General features: G+C 41.5%; 1 protein-coding gene across 2 annotated transcripts in view; it reads right to left on the bottom strand.

Moving 5' to 3' along the window:
- The window catches only part of FUBP3 (far upstream element binding protein 3), a 248,426-nt gene that overhangs the window by 101,823 nt on the left and 127,753 nt on the right, over positions 1–18,850 (bottom strand). For both annotated transcript variants that reach the window (XM_053695769.1, XM_053695770.1), the window contains one exon: positions 12,396–12,453. In XM_053695769.1, the coding sequence (XP_053551744.1) occupies positions 12,396–12,453 (58 nt within the window). The remainder of the gene's footprint in view (positions 1–12,395; positions 12,454–18,850) is intronic.

Below are 18,850 nucleotides of genomic sequence, written 5' to 3'. Positions count from 1 at the left end.
AAGAACTTTGAGAACTAAATTCAGACTCCATGAAGGAGTAATTGGTTTAAATACAGGCCTGATTCTAACCAAAGCCTTACAAAAGGATTGAACATCTTGGACATCCGCCAGTCGTTTATGTAACAAAATAGACAAGGCGGATATCTGACCCTTAAGGGAACTTGCCGATAAACCCTTCTCCAATCCTTCTTGGAGAAAAAGACAAAACTCTGGGAATCCTAACTACTCCATGAGTAGCCCTTGGATTCATACCAATAAAGATATTTACGCCATATCTTATGGTAAAGCTTTCTTGTCACAGGTTTACGAGCCTGGATCATGGTCTCTATGACCAAATCAGAAAACTCCTGCTTGGATAGGATTAAGCGTTAAATCTCCAAGCAGTCAGCTTCAGAGAAATTAGATGTGGGTGAAGGAAGGACCCTTGAATTAGAAGGGCCTTCCGCAACTGAAGTCTCCAAGGTGACAGATGACATGTCCACCAGATCCCCATACCGAATCCTGCGAGGCCAGGCCGGTGCAATGAGGATCACTGATGCCCTCTCCTGCTTGATCCGAGCAATGACCTGAGGAAGAAGAGCAAACAGAGGAAAACATAATTTATGTAAGAACTTACCTGATAAATTAATTTCTTTCATATTAGCAAGAGTCCATGAGCTAGTGACGTATGGGATATACATTCCTACCAGGAGGGGCAAAGTTTCCCAAACCTCAAAATGCCTATAAATACACCCCTCACCACACCCACAATTCAGTTTAACGAATAGCCAAGAAGTGGGGTGATAAAAAAGTGCGAAAGCATATAAAATAAGGAATTGGAATAATTGTGCTTTATACAAAAATCATAACCACCACAAAAAAGGGTGGGCCTCATGGACTCTTGCTAATATGAAAGAAATGAATTTATCAGGTAAGTTCTTACATAAATTATGTTTTCTTTCATGTAATTAGCAAGAGTCCATGAGCTAGTGACGTATGGGATAATGATTACCCAAGATGTGGATCTTTCCACGCAAGAGTCACTAGAGAGGGAGGGATAAAATAAAGACAGCCAATTCCTGCTGAAAATAATCCACACCCAAAAATAAAGTTTAATGAAAAACATAAGCAGAAGATTCAAACTGAAACCGATGCCTGAAGTACTTTTCTACCAAAAACTGCTTCAGAAGAAGAAAATACATAAAAATGGTAGAATTTAGTAAAAGTATGCAAAGAGCACCAAGTGGCTGCTTTGCAAATCTGATCAATCGAAGCTTCATTCCTAAACGCCCAGGAAGTAGAAACTGACCTAGTAGAATGAGCTGTAATCCTTTGAGGCGGAGTTTTACCCGACTCAACATAGGCAAGATGAATTAAAGATTTCAACCAAGATGCCAAAGAAATGGCAGAAGCTTTCTGGCCTTTTCTAGAACCGGAAAAGATAACAAATAAACTAGAAGTCTTTCGGAAAGACTTAGAAGCTTCAACATAATATTTCAAAGCTCTAACAACATCCAAAGAATGTAACGATTTCTCCTTAGAATTCTTAGGATTAGGACATAATGAAGGAACCACAATTTCTCTACTAATGTTGTTGGAATTCACAACTTTAGGTAAAAATTCAAAAGAAGTTCGCAACACTGCCTTATCCTGATGAAAAATCAGAAAAGGAGACTCACAAGAAAGAGCAGATAATTCAGAAACTCTTCTGGCAGAAGAGATTGCCAAAAGGAACAAAACTTTCCAAGAAAGTAATTTAATGTCCAATGAATGCATAGGTTCAAACGGAGGAGCTTGAAGAGCCCCCAGAACCAAATTCAAACTCCAAGGAGGAGAAATTGACTTAATGACAGGTTTTATACGAACCAAAGCTTGTACAAAACAATGAATATCATGAAGATTAGCAATCTTTCTGTGAAAAAGAACAGAAAGAGCAGAGATTTGTCCTTTCAAGGAACTTGCGGACAAACCTTTATCTAAACCATCCTGAAGAAAACTGTAAAATTCTTGGAATTCTAAAAGAATGCCAAGAAAAATGATGAGAAAGACACCAAGAAATATAAGTCTTCCAGACTCTATAATATATCTCTCTGGATACAGATTTACGAGCCTGTAACATAGTATTAATCACAGAGTCAGAGAAACCTCTTTGACTAAGAATCAAGCGTTCAATCTCCATACCTTTAAATTTAAGGATTTGAGATCCTGATGGAAAAAAGGACCTTGCGACAGAAGGTCTGGTCGTAGCGGAAGAGTCCACGGATGGCAAGAGGCCATCCGGACAAGATCCGCATACCAAAACCTGTGAGGCCATGCCAGAGCTACCAGCAGAACAAACGAGCATTCCTTCAGAATCTTGGAGATTACTCTTGGAAGAAGAACAAGAGGCGGAAAGATATAGGCAGGATGATACTTCCAAGGAAGTGACAATGCATCCACTGCTTCCGCTTGAGGATCCCTGGATCTGGACAGATACCTGGGAAGTTTCTTGTTTAGATGAGAGGCCATCAGATCTATTTCTGGAAGTCCCCACATTTGAACAATCTGAAGAAATACCTCTGGGTGAAGAGACCATTTGCCCGGATGTAACGTTTGGCGACTGAGATAATCCGCTTCCCAATTGTCTATACCTGGGATATGAACCGCAGAGATTAGACAGGAGCTGGATTCCGCCCAAACCAGAATTTGAGATACTTCTTTCATAGCCAGAGGACTGTGAGTCCCTCCTTGATGATTGATGTATGCCACAGTTGTGACATTGTCTGTCTGAAAACAAATGAACGATTCTCTCTTCAGAAGAGGCCAAGACTGAAGAGCTCTGAAAATTGCACGGAGTTCCAAAATATTGATCGGTAATCTCACCTCCTGAGATTCCCAAACTCCTTGTGCCGTCAGAGATCCCCACACAGCTCCCCAACCTGTGAGACTTGCATCTGTTGAAATTACAGTCCAGGTCGGAAGCACAAAAGAAGCCCCCTGAATTAAACGATGGTGATCTGTCCACCACGTTAGAGAGTGTCGTACAATCGGTTTTAAAGATATTAATTGAGATATCTTTGTGTAATCCCTGCACCATTGATTCAGCATACAGAGCTGAAGAGGTCGCATGTGAAAACGAGCAAAGGGGATCGCGTCCGATGCAGCAGTCATAAGACCTAGAATTTCCATGCATAAGGCTACCGAAGGGAATGATTGTGACTGAAGGTTTCAACAAGCTGAAATCAATTTTAGACGTCTCTTGTCTGTTAAAGACAGAGTCATGGACACTGAATCTATCTGGAAACCCAGAAAAGTTACCCTTGTCTGAGGAATCAATGAACTTTTTGGTAAATTGATCCTCCAACCATGATCTTGAAGAAACAACACAAGTCGATTCGTATGAGATTCTGCTAAATGTAAAGACTGAGCAAGTACCAAGATATCGTCCAAATAAGGAAATACCACAATACCCTGTTCTCTGATTACAGACAGAAGGGCACCGAGAACTTTTGTAAAAATTCTTGGAGCTGTAGCTAGGCCAAACGGCAGAGCCACAAACTGGTAATGCTTGTCCAGAAAAGAGAATCTCAGGAACTGAAAGTGATCTGGATGAATCGGAATATGCAGATAAGCATCCTGTAAATCTATTGTGGACATATAATGCCCTTGCTGAACAAAAGGCAAGATAGTCCTTACAGTTACCATTTTGAACGTTGGTATCCTTACATAACGATTCAATATTTTTAGATCCAGAACTGGTCCGAAGGAATTCTCCTTCTTTGGTACAATGAAGAGATTTGAATAAAACCCCATCCCCTGTTCCAGAACTGGAACTGGCATAATTACTCCAGCCAACTCTAGATCTGAAACACAATTCAGAAATGCTTGAGCTTTCACTGGATTTACTGGGACACGGGAAAGAAAAAATCTCTTTGCAGGAGGTCTCATCTTGAAACCAATTCTGTACCCTTCTGAAACAATGTTCTGAATCCAAAGATTGTGAACAGAATTGATCCAAATTTCTTTGAAAAAACGTAACCTGCCCCCTACCAGCTGAGCTGGAATGAGGGCCGCACCTTCATGTGGACTTAGAAGCAGGCTTTGTCTTTCTAGAAGGCTTGGATTTATTCCAGACTGGAGATGGTTTCCAAACTGAAACTGCTCCTGAGGATGAAGGATCAGGCTTTTGTTCTTTGTTGAAACGAAAGGAACGAAAACGATTATTAGCCCTGTTTTTACCCTTAGATTTTTTTATCCTGTGGTAAAAAAGTTCCTTTCCCACCAGTAACAGTTGAGATAATGGAATCCAACTGAGAACCAAATAATTTGTTACCCTGGAAAGAAATGGAAAGTAGAGTTGATTTAGAAGCCATATCAGCATTCCAAGTTTTAAGCCATAAAGCTCCTCTAGCTAAAATAGCTAGAGACATAAACCTGACATCAACTCTGATAATATCAAAAATGGCATCACAGATAAAATTATTAGCATGCTGAAGAAGAAGAATAATATTATGAGAATCATGATCTGTTACTTGTTGCGCTAAAGTCTCCAACCAAAAAGTTGAAGCTGCAGCAACATCAGCCAAAGATATAGCAGGTCTAAGAAGATTACCTGAACACAGATAAGCTTTTCTTAGAAAGGATTCAATTTTCCTATCTAAAGGATCTTTAAACGAAGTACCATCTGACGTAGGAATAATAGTACGTTTAGCAAGGGTAGAAATAGCCCCATCAACTTTAGGGATTTTGTCCCAAAATTCTAATCTGTCAGACGGCACAGGATATAATTGCTTAAAACGTTTAGAAGGAGTAAATGAATTACCCAATTTATCCCATTCTCTGGAAATTACTTCAGAAATAGCATTAGGAACAGGAAAAACTTCTGGAATAACCACAGGAGATTTAAACACCTTATCTAAACGTTTAGAATTAGTATCAAGAGGACCAGAATCCTCTATTTCTAAAGCAATTAGTACTTCTTTAAGTAAAGAACGAATAAATTCCATTTTAAATAAATATGAAGATTTATCAGCATCAATCTCTGAGACAGAATCCTCTGAACCAGAAGAGTCATCAGAATCAGAATGATGATGTTCATTTAAAAATTCATCTGTAGAGAGAGAAGTTTTAAAAGATTTTTTATGTTTCCTAGAAGGAGAAATAACAGACATAGCCTTCTTGATGGATTCAGAAACAAAATCTCTTATGTTATCAGGAACATTCTGCACCTTAGATGTTGAGGGAACTGCAACAGGCAATGGTACATTACTAAAGGAAATATTATCTGCTTTAACAAGTTTGTCATGACAATTAATACAAACAACAGCCGGAGGAATAGCTACCAAAAGTTTACAGCAGATACACTTAGCTTTGGTAGTTCCAGCACTAGACAGCGATTTTCCTGAAGTATCTTCTGACTCAGATGCAACGTGAGACATCTTGCAATATGTAAGAGAAAAAACAACATATAAAGCAAAATTGATCAAATTCCTTAAATGACAGTTTCAGGAATGGGAAAAAATGCCAATAAACAAGCTTCTAGTAACCAGAAGCAAAGAAAAAATCAGACTGAAATAATGTGGAGACAAAAGCGGCGCCCATATTTTTTGGCGCCAAATAATACGCCCACATTGTTTGGCGCCTAAATGCTTTTTGGCGCCAAAAATGACGCCACATCCGGAACGCCGACATTTTTGGCGCAAAAGGACGTCAAAAAATGATGCAACTTCCGGCGACACGTATGACGCCGGAAACAGAAAAGATTTTTTGCGCCAAAAAAGTCAGCGCCAAAAATGACGCAATAAAATGAAGCATTTTCAGCCCCCGCGAGCCTAACAGCCCACAGGGAAAAAAAGTCAAATTTTTAAGGTAAGAAAAAATGATTGATTCAAATGCATTATCCCAAATATGAAACTGACTGTCTGAAAATAAGGAATGTTGAACATTCTGAGTCAAGGCAAATAAATGTTTGAATACATATATTTAGAACTTTATAAATAAAGTGCCCAACCATAGCTTAGAGTGTCACAGAAAATAAGATTTACTTACCCCAGGACACTCATCTACACGTTTGTAGAAAGCCAAACCAGTACTGAAACGAAAATCAGCAGAGGTAATGGTATATAAATAAGAGTATATCGTCGATCTGAAAAGGGAGGTAAGAGATGAATCTCTACGACCGATAACAGAGAACCTATGAAATAGACCCCGTAGAAGGAGATCACTGCATTCAAATAGGCAATACTCTCCTCACATCCCTCTGACATTCACTGCACGCTGAGAGGAAAACCGGGCTCCAACTTGCTGCGGAGCGCATATCAACGTAGAATCTAGCACAAACTTACTTCACCACCTCCATAGGAGGCAAAGTTTGTAAAACTGAATTGTGGGTGTGGTGAGGGGTGTATTTATAGGCATTTTGAGGTTTGGGAAACTTTGCCCCTCCTGGTAGGAATGTATATCCCATACGTCACTAGCTCATGGACTCTTGCTAATTACATGAAAGAAATAGATATGCTAGACCGAAGGTCCAAGGAACCGCCTGGGGGTCACTGGACCTCGACCCGTATCTCGGGAGTTTGGCATTCTGTCAAGATGCCATAAGATCCAATTCCGGCTGACCCCACCTGAGAATCAAGCTGGAAAACACTTCCGGATGGAATTTCCACTCCTCCGGATGAAAGGTCTGCCTGTTCAGAAAGTCCGCCTCACAGTTGTCCACCCCTGGGATGTGGATCTCCAACAGGCAACAAGCATGGGCCTCCGCCCACTGAATTATCTTGGTTACCTCTCATCGCTAAGGAACTCCTCGTTCCTCCCTGTCAGTTCACTGAAGTTATGTTGTCCGACTGCAACCTGATAAACTGGAACGAGGCTAACTGAGGCCAAGCCAGAAGAGCATTCAAGATCGCTCTCAGCTCCAGGAAGTTTATAGAAAGAACAGACTCCGACTGAGTCCACACTCCCTGGGACATTAGTGAACCCCAGACTGCTCCCCCTCCTAGAAGGCTGGCATGTGTTGACACAATTACCCAAGATGGTCTGCGAAAGCAGATTCCCTGGGAAAGATAATCCAGAGACAACCGTCATTGAAGAAAATCCCTCATCTCCTGCATATTCTTAGGAGACAAATCGACATAATCTCCACTCCATTGCCTGAACACGCAGAGATCTCAGATGGAACCGAGCAAATGGGATAATGTCCACTGCCGCTACCATCAGCCCGAATAATTCCATGCACCGAGCCACTGATGGCCACGGAGTGGACTGAAGGGTAAACAAGAAACAAAAACCTGTCAGAAAACATAATTGATAGGGAATCTATTAAGTTTCCCAAGAAGTAACCCTTGTCTTTGGGACTAAGTAACTCTCACCCAAATTTACCTTCCACTTGTGAAACCACAGGAAGGAGAACACCGTGTCCGTGTGGGATCTTGCTTGTTGTAAGGTTGGCGCCTGGACTAGGATGTCGTCCAGATAGGGCGCCAGTGCAATACCTCTTAACCAAAGCACCGTCAACAGTGATCCCAGAACCCTGAAAAAATTCTGGGGGCTGTGGCAAGACCAAAAGGGAAGAGCCACAAATCGGCAGTGTTTGTTCTAGGAAGGCAAACCCTAGAAACTTGTGATCCCGTGAATAGGAACATGCAGATATTTACATCCTTTAATTCCAAGGTTGATTAAATTGACCCTCTTGGATCAAAGGTAGAATGGAACGATAGTTCCCATCTGAGGACAGTACTCTGAAATTTGTTTAGACCTTTGAGATCTAAAATAGGTCTGAAGGCTCCCTCTGAATTGGGAACCACAAACAAGTTGGGAGAAAATCCCAGACCCTGGTCCTGAAACCGAACAGGAACCATCACTCCCATGCCAGAGAGGTTTCTTACGCAAAGGAAGAACACCTCTTCTACTGCATATAATCTTGAAAACAAAAACCTGTCCCTGGGAGAAAAGGTCCTGAACTCTATTTTGTATCCCTGGGATATCAAATCCCCTGGATTAGGGACAGGCCTGTCATGCTGACTTTGATTCACCAGCAAGATTCTTGGATTGCTTTCCCCTATTCCAAGCTTGACTGGGTCAACAGTAAAATTAGGACAGCTTTCTTATCCGGAGGGAAGGAATGACCCTCACCTCTCAAAATATCAGAGATAATTTCCGTTAAAACAGGTCCAAACAAGGTCCTTCCCTTGTAGGGAATCACGAAAAGTCTATACTCAGATGAGGCATACGCAGACCAATATCTATCATCAAACGCTCTGCGGTCCTGAGGCAATTCTGACATACACCCAATCCCTGGGTATATTGACAAGACCCATTGATAGAGTCTGAAATCATTGGGGAAAAAAGGGGAAACCCAATTTCTCCCTAACCTTTCAATCATCCTTGTAAAGGTTACTGGATTTATTAGGACTGAATACGCCTGTGATGTCGGTGGCGTCCAGGGAAAACAAAGACCTCCCAAATTAACAAACGGAGGTGTTCAAATTTAAACTGAAAGAAAAACACTTCAGTATCAAGCAAAGGATTTTCCCCCTAAATATAACCGAAGAATCCTTCTCTTCAGGCTTCAGAGAAGAAAATTCGGAATAGCTACTTAAATACTAATCCTCAAGTGTTTTCCCATATCATGGGAAAAACACAGACAACGTATCAGAGATCGCTTAAACAACCTTAGGAAGCAATGTCTAGACAAGAAATTCCAGGTGGAAAATGCAGGGCACTGTATGAGATGGCTATATAAAAACCGTTATTGTCACTTTAAAGTTAAAGAGAAACTTTGGTATGTAAGTGTCAGTTCTCTTACAATATAGAAAACAGATAAAAAATGATCAAGCAAAAGTCTTAACTTTTGTAACACATAAAGAACCGTTACTGTCTCATTAAATAGTAAAGAGAAAATTCTTTTATTTGTGTGGCAGTTCCCCAACAACATAAGGAAACAGATAAAGGATGATTAATTATGTAAAAGAGAAACTTGTTTAAGTAGCAGTTCTCTAACAGCATAGGGAACAAATAAAATATGATTAATCATGTAAAGACTTCATCTTTTAACATTACTGTGAGCAGAAAAGGTTGAGAAGGAATAAGAGAATTAGAGAAAAAAAAACTCTACACCTCAGCTAACCCAGTATGTTAGCTCATGTGCACAAATTGAGTCAGTGGAAGCGATGTATACTGATCAGTCAACAGCTGACATACATTTAGGCATATACTCCACATATCCACTTCTGTGAGCAGTAGTAAACCCACAAGGGGTGCACTTCGCTAAATGACTAAGTGATCACATAACTCCAAGCGCAGACATCTACCCCTGTCTTCCGATAACCGGAAGTATTAGAGAAGGCACGCAACCAATTTGGCGCCATCACAAGCTCCGCCCATCGTGGGTGTTTGAATATGCAGTTCCCGGTCGCCATTTACTTGCAAAATAAGCCCCAGGGAACCATAAGCAGACTATCAGCTTTGTCGGATAGCTGCTGGCTAAAAAGTTACCGCGTAACACCCTCACACTGAACCTCTCTGCTCACTGTTTTAAATATGTAATATCCCGGTCAGTTATAATAGACATGTAACCGCTGGGAGAAACAATGTCACCTGATACATTTTAGCCCTAGTGCCTGCGTCAAAACCGCCTATAGCCCCAGTGCTTGCATCCAATCTGCCCAGATTGTTTCCCTTAATACACTAGGACATCTATCTCCTTCACAATGAGGTCTATAAAACATTAAAGTGCCCAAACTTTTTCCGAGTAGTCACTTATACCCCCAGAAATAAAGTCAGCACTTGCCTCATCTTCTGCCTGGCTGCAAGGCAGTTGCCAGGTTTAGGAGGTCCTCTCCCTCCTATGGACCTGCAAGTAAACGTAAGTCCTGAGTAAATATCCTTCAGGTTTTCAGTGTAAGGGCAGCATCAGTATATGGGAGGCGTAGTGAGAATTATGTCCCACAAGCTCCCATTGCTTTAAAGCCACCAAAAGCTCTCCTGTAGAGACTGATATGGACTACGGCTACAACCTAGGACAAAGTAGCACTCTCTGGCACTACTTTAAAAAATAATAAACTCTTGATTGAAGAATCTAATCTAACACATGACTTTACCATTTTCTATCACTAACGTAGGCAAAGAGAATGACTGGAATGGGAGGGAAGGGAGGAGCTATATATAGCAGCTCTGCTGTGGTGTTCTTTGCCTCCTCCTGCTGACCAGGAGGTGAAATCCCACAAGGATGAAATCCGTGGACTCATCGTGTCTTTAAAAATAAAAAAAATAAAATAATATGGTTACACCCTTAAACTAATACTTTGTTGGAGCACCTTTTGATTTTATTACAGCACTCAGTCTTTTTGAGCATGAGTTTTTCAGCATGGCACATTTTGACTTGGCAAGATTTGCCCACTCTTCTTTGCAAAAACACTCTAAATCTGTCAGAATGCGAGGCCATCTCCTGTGCACAGCCTTCTTCAGATCACCCCACAGATTTTCGATTAGATTCAGGTCTGGGCTCTGGCTGGGCTATTCCAAAACTTTAATCTTCTTCTGGTGAAGCCATTCCTTTGTTGATTTGGATGCATGCTTTGGGTTCGATGATGACTGTCTTAACTGTGTTCCATGGTATATCTAATGCCTTGGAAATTCTTTTGTACCCTTCTCCTGACTGATACCTTTTAACAATGAGATCTCTCTGATGCTTTGGAAGCTTTCTGCGGACAGACCATGGCTTTTGTGTAGGACGTGACTAAGAAAATGTCAGGAAAGACCTACTATAACAGCTGAACTTTATTCAGGGTTAATCAGAGGCACTTTAAATTATGGCAGGTGTATGCTGACTCCGATTTAACATGATTTTGAATGTGATTGCTTAATTCTGAACACAGCTACATCCCCAGTTATTTTAGTTTTTTTTTTGTTTACTTCCCTCCACCCTAAAGATTTCAGTTTGTTTTTCAATTGAGTTGTGTAGTTTATAGGTCACATTAAAGGTGGAAAAAGTTCTGAATTTTTTTTACATCACAGAAACCTGACATTTTAACAGGGGTGTGTAGACTTTTTATATCCAGTGTGTGTGTGTATGTGTGTGTGTATGTGTGTATGTGTATGTATATATATATATATATATATATATATATATATATATATATATATATATATATATATACACACACACACACAGGTAGCCCTCAGTTTACGCCGGGGTTAGGTTCCAGAAGGAATGGTTGTAAATCGAAACCGTTGTAAATTGAAACCCAGTTTATAATGTAAGTCAATGGGAAGTTAGGAAGATAGGTTCCAGGCCCCTCTCAAAATTGTCATAAGTAACACCTAATACATTATTTTTAAAGCTTTGAAATGAAGACTTTAAATGCTAGACAGCATTATAAACCTAATAAAATAATCACACAACACAGAATATATAATTAAACTAAGTTAAATGAACAAAAACATTTGCTAAACAGCATTATAAAACTAATAAAATAATCACACAACACAGACTTCACTTGCATTTTTCTGCAAACAGTTCTTTCTATGCATTCCAATCTGGACTGAGTTATAGACGGGAAGATCTTGTTCCTTTGAAATCTGCTCGATAGCTCAGGTCTGGTTAAACCTATTAATTTCAGCTTGCTTGGCTTTGCTGCAACACAAGAGAACAGCTCCACCTACTGGCTATTTTAATAAATGCACTGCTTCTCAATGCTTTTCAATAGCAGTCACATGACTGGAAAAAAAGGTTGTTATTCTGAAACGGTGTAAATTGAACCGTTGTAAAACGAGGGCCACCTGTATATCTATCTATCTATCTATATATATATATATATATATATATATATATATATAGATATTTAGGTAGATAGATATGGATAGAGATAGATGGTAGAGATAGAAATATTTTTTTCTTTCTTTTACTTGCTGGGTAATATGCAGGTGGCACCAACACTTATTCCAGCTCAGAGTACACAGCAGCCTGGCAAAAGTGAGGTGGTTTCGGAATAGCTTTAAAACTCAGGATACTAGCTGGGGTGTAAGGAAACCAGTAATCTTGAGAGTCTGGAAATAAGGATGATGCGTGTCCAATGCCAGCTCTCACTAAACTGTCCGATTTGAGAGGGTGGGCATAAAAAAGCATCACCTCTGCCTGCAGTGATACCTTCAAAGACTTTTGTGTTCGTTCACCAAGCAAAAAAGTGTGAGAGATTGTAGTTTTTGGGAAATTAAAATAGGGGGAAGAGATCGGAGTGAGATTATACTTTACAACATAGTAATTTTAGATCAGCAACTAGCAGCAGACTGGGATTGCAAGAAAGAACGCTACTCATACTAGTAGGACTTCTATACAGAGCTTGTCATGCTGGGGATTTCTAGGGATGATAGATGACACTGGGCAACCTGCAGAGAAATGCATCACAGGAAAGAGGCAGAATTATCACACTTACTCTATACTTTCTGGTGCTCCAGTCAGTACACAGGGCCTCTCGGGCATTCCACCACTATCTGCAAAACACAAGACAGAAAGTAATAAGCAACGATCAGTATGAACCTACATGTGTCAGTGGAGTTGTACATCCAGCAAACAGCTCACAGCCATTTGAGCCCCTTATGGCCTGATTATCTGAAACTCTCTGGTGAGAACATCTATGGAGTCTAGTCAGCTTTTTAGCTTCAATGCCATTTGATCAAGTTATACGATGCAATAGATTTTTTATAATTTCTCTCTGTGCAGACGAGGTTTTTATCATCAGACCCTTACAGAGAAAGCGGTTTATTTAATGGGGAACTAGATCAGTGAGTACACCCCTCACATTTTTGTAAATATTTTATTATATCTTTTCATGTGACAACACTGAAGAAATGACACTTTGCTACAATGTAAAGAAGTGAGTGTACAACCTGTATAACAGTGTAAATTTGCTGTCCCCTCAAAATAACTCAACACACAGCCATTAATGTCTAAACTGTTGGCAACAAAAGTGAGTACACCGCTAAGTGGAAATGTCTAAATTGGGCCCAAAGAGTTAATATTTTGGTGGCCACCATTATTTTCCAGCACTGCCTTTACCCTCTTGGGCATGGAGTTCACCAGAGCTTCACAGGTTGCCATTGGAGTCTTCTTCCACTCCTCCATGACAACATCACGGAGCTGGTGGATGTTAGAGACCTTGCACTCCCCCACTTTCCATTTGAGGATGCCCCACAGATGCTCAATAGGGTTTAGGTCTGGAGACATACTTGGCCAGTCCATCACCTTTACCCTCAGCTTTTTTAGCAAGGTAGTGGTCATCTTGAATGTGTTTGGTGTCATGTTGGAATACTGCCTTGTGGCCCAGTCTCCGAAGGGAGGGGATCATGCTCTGCTTCAGTATATCACAGTACATGTTGGCACTCATGGTTCCCTCAATGAACTGTAGCTTCCCAGTGCCGGTAGCACTCATGCAGGCCCAGACCATGACACTCATCCCCATGCTTGACTGTAGGCAAGACACACTTGTCTTTGTACTACTCACCCGGTTGACGCCACACACGCTTGACACCATCTGAACAAAAACAAAATTTATGCTTACCTGATAAATTTATTTCTCTTGTGGTGTATCCAGTTTACGGATTCATCCATTACTTGTGGGATATTCTCCTTCCCAACAGGAAGCTGCAAGAGGATCACCCACAGCAGAGCTGTCTATATAGCTCCTCCCCTAACTGCCACTACCAGTCATTTGACCGAAGACAAGCAAGAGAAAGGAGAAACTATAGGGTGCAGTGGTGACTGTAGTTTAAAAATAAAAAACACCTGCCTTAAAATTACAGGGCGGGCCGTGGACTGGATACACCACAAGAGAAATAAATTTATCAGGTAAGCATACATTTTGTTTTCTCTTGTAAGGTGTATCCAGTCCACGGATTCATTCATTACTTGTGGGATACCAATACCAAAGCTATAGGACACGGATGAAGGGAGGGACAAGGCAGGCGCTTAAACGGAAGGCACCACTGCCTGTAAGACCTTTCTCCCAAAAATAGCCTCCGAAGAAGCAAAAGTATAAAATTTGTAGAATTTAGAAAAAGTATGAAGCGAAGACCAAGTCGCCGCCTTACAAATCTGTTCAACAGAAGCCTCATTTTTAAAAGCCCATGTGGAAGCCACCGCTCTAGTGGAATGAGCTGTAATTCTTTCAGGAGGCTGCTGGCCAGCAGTCTCATAAGCTAAGCGGATTATACTTCTTAACCAAAAAGAAAGAGAAGTTTCTGAAGCCTTTTGGCCTCTCCTCTGTCCAGAGTAGACAACAAACAATGCAGATGTTTGACGAAAATCCTTAGTAGCTTGTAAATAAAACTTTAAAGCACGAACCACGTCAAGATTGTGTAATAGACGTTCCTTCTATTAAGAAGGATTAGGACACAGTGACGGAACAACAATCTCTTGATTGATATTCTTATTGTATGCCACCTTAGGAAGAAACCCAGGTTTGGTACGCAAAACTACCTTATCTGCATGGAAGATCAGATAAGGGGAATCACACTGTAAGGCAGATAACTCTGAAACTCTTCGAGTCGAAGAGATAGCTACCAAAAACTGAACTTTCCAAGATAAAAGCTTGATATCTATGAAATGCAGAGGTTCAAACGGAACCCCTTGAAGAACTTTAAGAACTAAATTTAAACTCCATGGCAGAGCAACAGGTTTAAACACAGGCTTAATTCTAACTAAAGCCTGACAAAAAGCCTGAACGTCTGGAACATCCACCAGACGCTTGTGCAAAAGAATAGACAGAGCAGAAATCTGTCCCTTTAAGGAACTAGCCGACAATCCCTTCTCCAATCCTTCTTGGAGAAAAGATAATATCCTAGGAATCCTGACTTTACTCCATGAGTAACCCTTGGATTCACACCAATGAAGATATTTACACCATATCTTATGATAGATTTTCCTGGTGACAGGCTTTCGAGCCTAAATTAAAGGGACAGTCTAGGCCAAAATAAACTTTCATGATTCAGATAGAGCATGTAATTTTAAACAATTTTCCAATTTACTTTTATCACCAATTTTGCTTTGTTCTCTTGGTATTCTTAGTTGAAAGCTTAACCTAGGAGGTTCATATACTAATTTCTTAGACCTTGAAGGCCACCTCTTTTCAGAATGCATTTTAACAGTTTTTCACCACTAGAGGGTGTTAGTTCACGTATTTCATATAGATAACACTGTGCTAGTGCACGTGAAGTTATCTGGGAGCAGGCACTGATTGGCTAGACTGCAAGTCTGTCAAAATAACTGAAATAAAGGGGCAGTTTGCAGAGGCTTAGATACAAGATAATCACAGAGGTTAAAAGTATATTATTATAACTGTGTTGGTTATGCAAAACTGGGGAATAGGTAATAAAGGGATTATCTATCTTTTAAAACAATAAAATTCTGGTGTAGACTGTCCCTTTAAGGCAGGTAGAGTAGTCAGACAGGCAGGTTCAGCAACAGCAATGAATCCAGCAGTTTAAAGGGACAGTTCACCCAAAAACTTTCTCCCCTTTAAATTATTCCCAATGTTCCTTTTTACCTGCTAGGGGATTAATCTATCTTTTAAAATAATAAAAATTCTGGTGTAGACTGTCCCTTTAAGGTATCAATGACCGACTCGGAGAAACCACGTTTTGATAAAATCAAGCGTTCAATCTCCAAGCAGTCAGACGCAGAGAAATTAGATTTGGATGGTTGAAAGGACCCTGAAGTAGAAGGTCCTGTCTCAGCGGTAGAGTCCATGGTGGAAAGGATGACATGTCCACCAGATCTGCATACCAAGTCCTGCGTGGCCACGCAGGTGCTATCAAAATCACTGAAGCTCTCTCCTGCTTGATCTTGGCAATCTGACGAGGGAGCAGAGGAAACGGTGGAAACACATAAGCCAGGTTGAAGGACCAAGGCGCTGCTAGAGCATCAATCAGCGCTGCCTTGGGATCCCTGGACCTGGATCCGTAACAAGGAAGCTTGGCGTTCTGACGAGACGCCATGAGATCCAGTTCTGGTTTGCCCCAAAGTTGAATCAACTGTGCAAACACCTCCGGATGGAGTTCCCACACCCCCGGATGAAAAGTCTGCCGACTTAGAAAATCCGCCTCCCAGATCTCTACTCCTGGGATATGGATAGCTGATAGATGGCAAGAGTGAACCTCTGCCCATAGCTGAGGCCAAGCCTGAAGAGCATTGAATATCGTTCTTAGTTCCAGAATGTTTATCGGAAGGAGAGCCTCCTCCTGAGTCCACGAGCCCTGAGCCTTCAGGGAGTTCCAGATGCACCCCAGCCCAAAAGACTGGATTCTGTCGTTACTATTGTCCAATCTGGCCTGCGGAAGGTCATACCCTTGGACAGATGGACCCGAGATAGCCACCAGAGAAGAGAATCCCTGGTCTCTTGATCCAGATTTAGTAGAGGGGACAAATCTGTGTAATCCCCATTCCACTGACTGAGCATGCAGAGTTGCAGCGGTCTGAGATGTAGGCGGGCAAACGGCACTATGTCCATTGTCGCTACCATTAAGCCGATTACTTCCATACACTGAGCCACTGAAGGACGAGAAGTGGAATAAAGAACACGGCGGGAATTTAGAAGTTTTGACAACCTGGCCTCTGTCAGGTAAATCTTCATTTCTACAGAATCTATCAGAGTTCCTAGGAAGGAAACTCTTGTGAGAGGGGATAAAGAACTCTTTTCTTCATTCACTTTACACCCATGAGACCTCAGGAATGCCAGAACAATGTCCATATGGGACCTGGCGATTTGAAAATTCGACGCCTGTATCAGAATGTCGTCTAGGTAAGGGGCTACTGCTATACCCCGCGGCCTTAGGACCGCTAGGAATGACCCTAGAACCTTCGTAAAGATTCTTGGTGCCGTAGCTAACCCAAAGGGACGAGCAACAAACTGGTAGTGCCTGTCTTGGAAGGCGAACCTGAGAAACCGATGATGACCTTTGTGTATCGGAATGTGAAGATAAGCATCCTTTAAGTCCACGGTAGTCATATATTGACCCTCCTGGATCATAGGTAGGATGGTTCGAATAGTCTCCATCTTGAAGGATGGGACCCTGAGAAATTTGTTTAGGATCTTGAGATCTAAGATTGGTCTGAAGGTTCCCTCTTTCTTGGGAACAAACCTTGCCCCTGTTCCTCCTTTGGAACTGGGTGGATCACTCCCATAACTAGGAGGTCTTGAACACAATGTAAGAATGCCTCTCTCTTTATCTGGTTTGCAGATAATTGTGAGAGATAAAATCTCCCTTTTGGGGAAGAAGCTTTGAAGTCCAGAAGATATCCCTGGGACACAATTTCCAACGCCCAGGGATCCTGGACATCTCTTGCCCAAGTCTGGGCGAAGAGACAAAGTCTGCCCCCTACTAGATCAGTTTCCGGATCGGGGGCTGATCTTTCATGCTGTCTTAGAAGCAGCAGCAGGTTTTTTGGCCTGTTTCCTTTGTTCCAAGCCTGGTTAGGTCTCCAGACCGACTTGGACTGGGCAAAATTTCCCTCTTGTTTTGTATTAGAGGAAGTTGAAGCTGCGCCACTCTTGAAGTTTCGAAAGGAACGAAAATTAGTCTGGTTGGTCCTTAATTTGTTGGACCTATCCTGAGGAAGGGCGTGACCTTTTCCTCCAGTAATATCAGAAATGATCTCCTTCAGTCCAGGCCCGAATAGGGTCTGCCCCTTGAAGGGAATGTTGAGAAGCTTAGACTTTGAAGTAACGTCAGCTGACCAGGATTTAAGCCATAGCGCCCTACACGCCTGAATAGCAAAACCTGAGTTCTTAGCCGTTCGCTTGGTTAAATGAACAACGGCGTCAGAAACAAATGAATTGGCTAGCTTAAGAGCTTTAAGCTTGTCAAGGATATCATCCAATGGGGTTTCTACCTGTAGAGCCTCTTCTAGAGACTCAAACCAGAAGGCCGCAGCAGCAGTGACAGGGGCAATGCATGCAGGGGGCTGGAGAATAAAACCTTGTTGAATAAAAATTTTCTTAAGGTAACCCACTAATTTTTTGTCCATTGGATCTAGAAAAGCACAACTGTCCTCGACAGGGATAGTTGTACGCTTCGCTAGGGTAGATATTGCTCCCTCCACCTTAGGGACAGTTTGCCACAAGTCCCGTGTAGCGGCATCTATAGGAAACATAGTTTTAAAAACAGGAGGGGGAGAGAACGGTACACCTTGTCTATCCCATTCCTTAGTAATAATTTCTGAAAACCTCTTAGGTATTGGAAAAACATCAGTGTAAACAGGCACTGCATAGTATTTATCCAATTTACACAATTTCTCTGGGACTACAATGGCGTCAGTGTCATCCAGAGTTGCTAAAACCTCCCTGAGCAACACGCGGAGGTGTTCAAGCTTAAATTTAAATGTAGACATATCAGAATCAGGTTGAAGTGTCTTCCCTGAGTCAGAAAAATCACCCACAGATAGAAGCTCTCCTGCTTCAGCTTCTGCACATTGTGAGGGTATATCAGACATAGCTACTAAAGCGTCAGAGAGCTCTGTATTTGTTCTAGCCCCAGAGCTGTCTAGCTTTCCTTGTAACCCTGGCAGTTTGGACAATACCTCTGTAAGGGTATGATTCATAATTGCCGCCATGTCTTGTAAAGTATACGCAATGAGCGCGCTAGATGTACTTGGCATCCCTTGAGCGGGAGTTATAGGCTCTGACACGTGGGGAGAGTTAGTCGGCATAACTTCCCCCTTGTCAATTTCCTCTGGTGATAAATCTTTTAAAGCCAGAATATGGTCTTTATAACTTATAGTAAGATCAGTGCATTTGGTACACATTCTAAGAGGGGGTTCCACAATGGCTTCTAAACATAATGAACAAGGAGTTTCCTCTATGTCAGACATGTTTAACAGACTAGTAATGAGACC

The sequence above is a fragment of the Bombina bombina genome, chromosome 12, assembly GCF_027579735.1.
Source record: "Bombina bombina isolate aBomBom1 chromosome 12, aBomBom1.pri, whole genome shotgun sequence".
NCBI classification, from domain to species: domain Eukaryota; kingdom Metazoa; phylum Chordata; class Amphibia; order Anura; family Bombinatoridae; genus Bombina; species Bombina bombina.
Note: the sequence above shows the minus strand (reverse complement) of the source record. Positions and strands in the feature narration are given on the sequence as shown.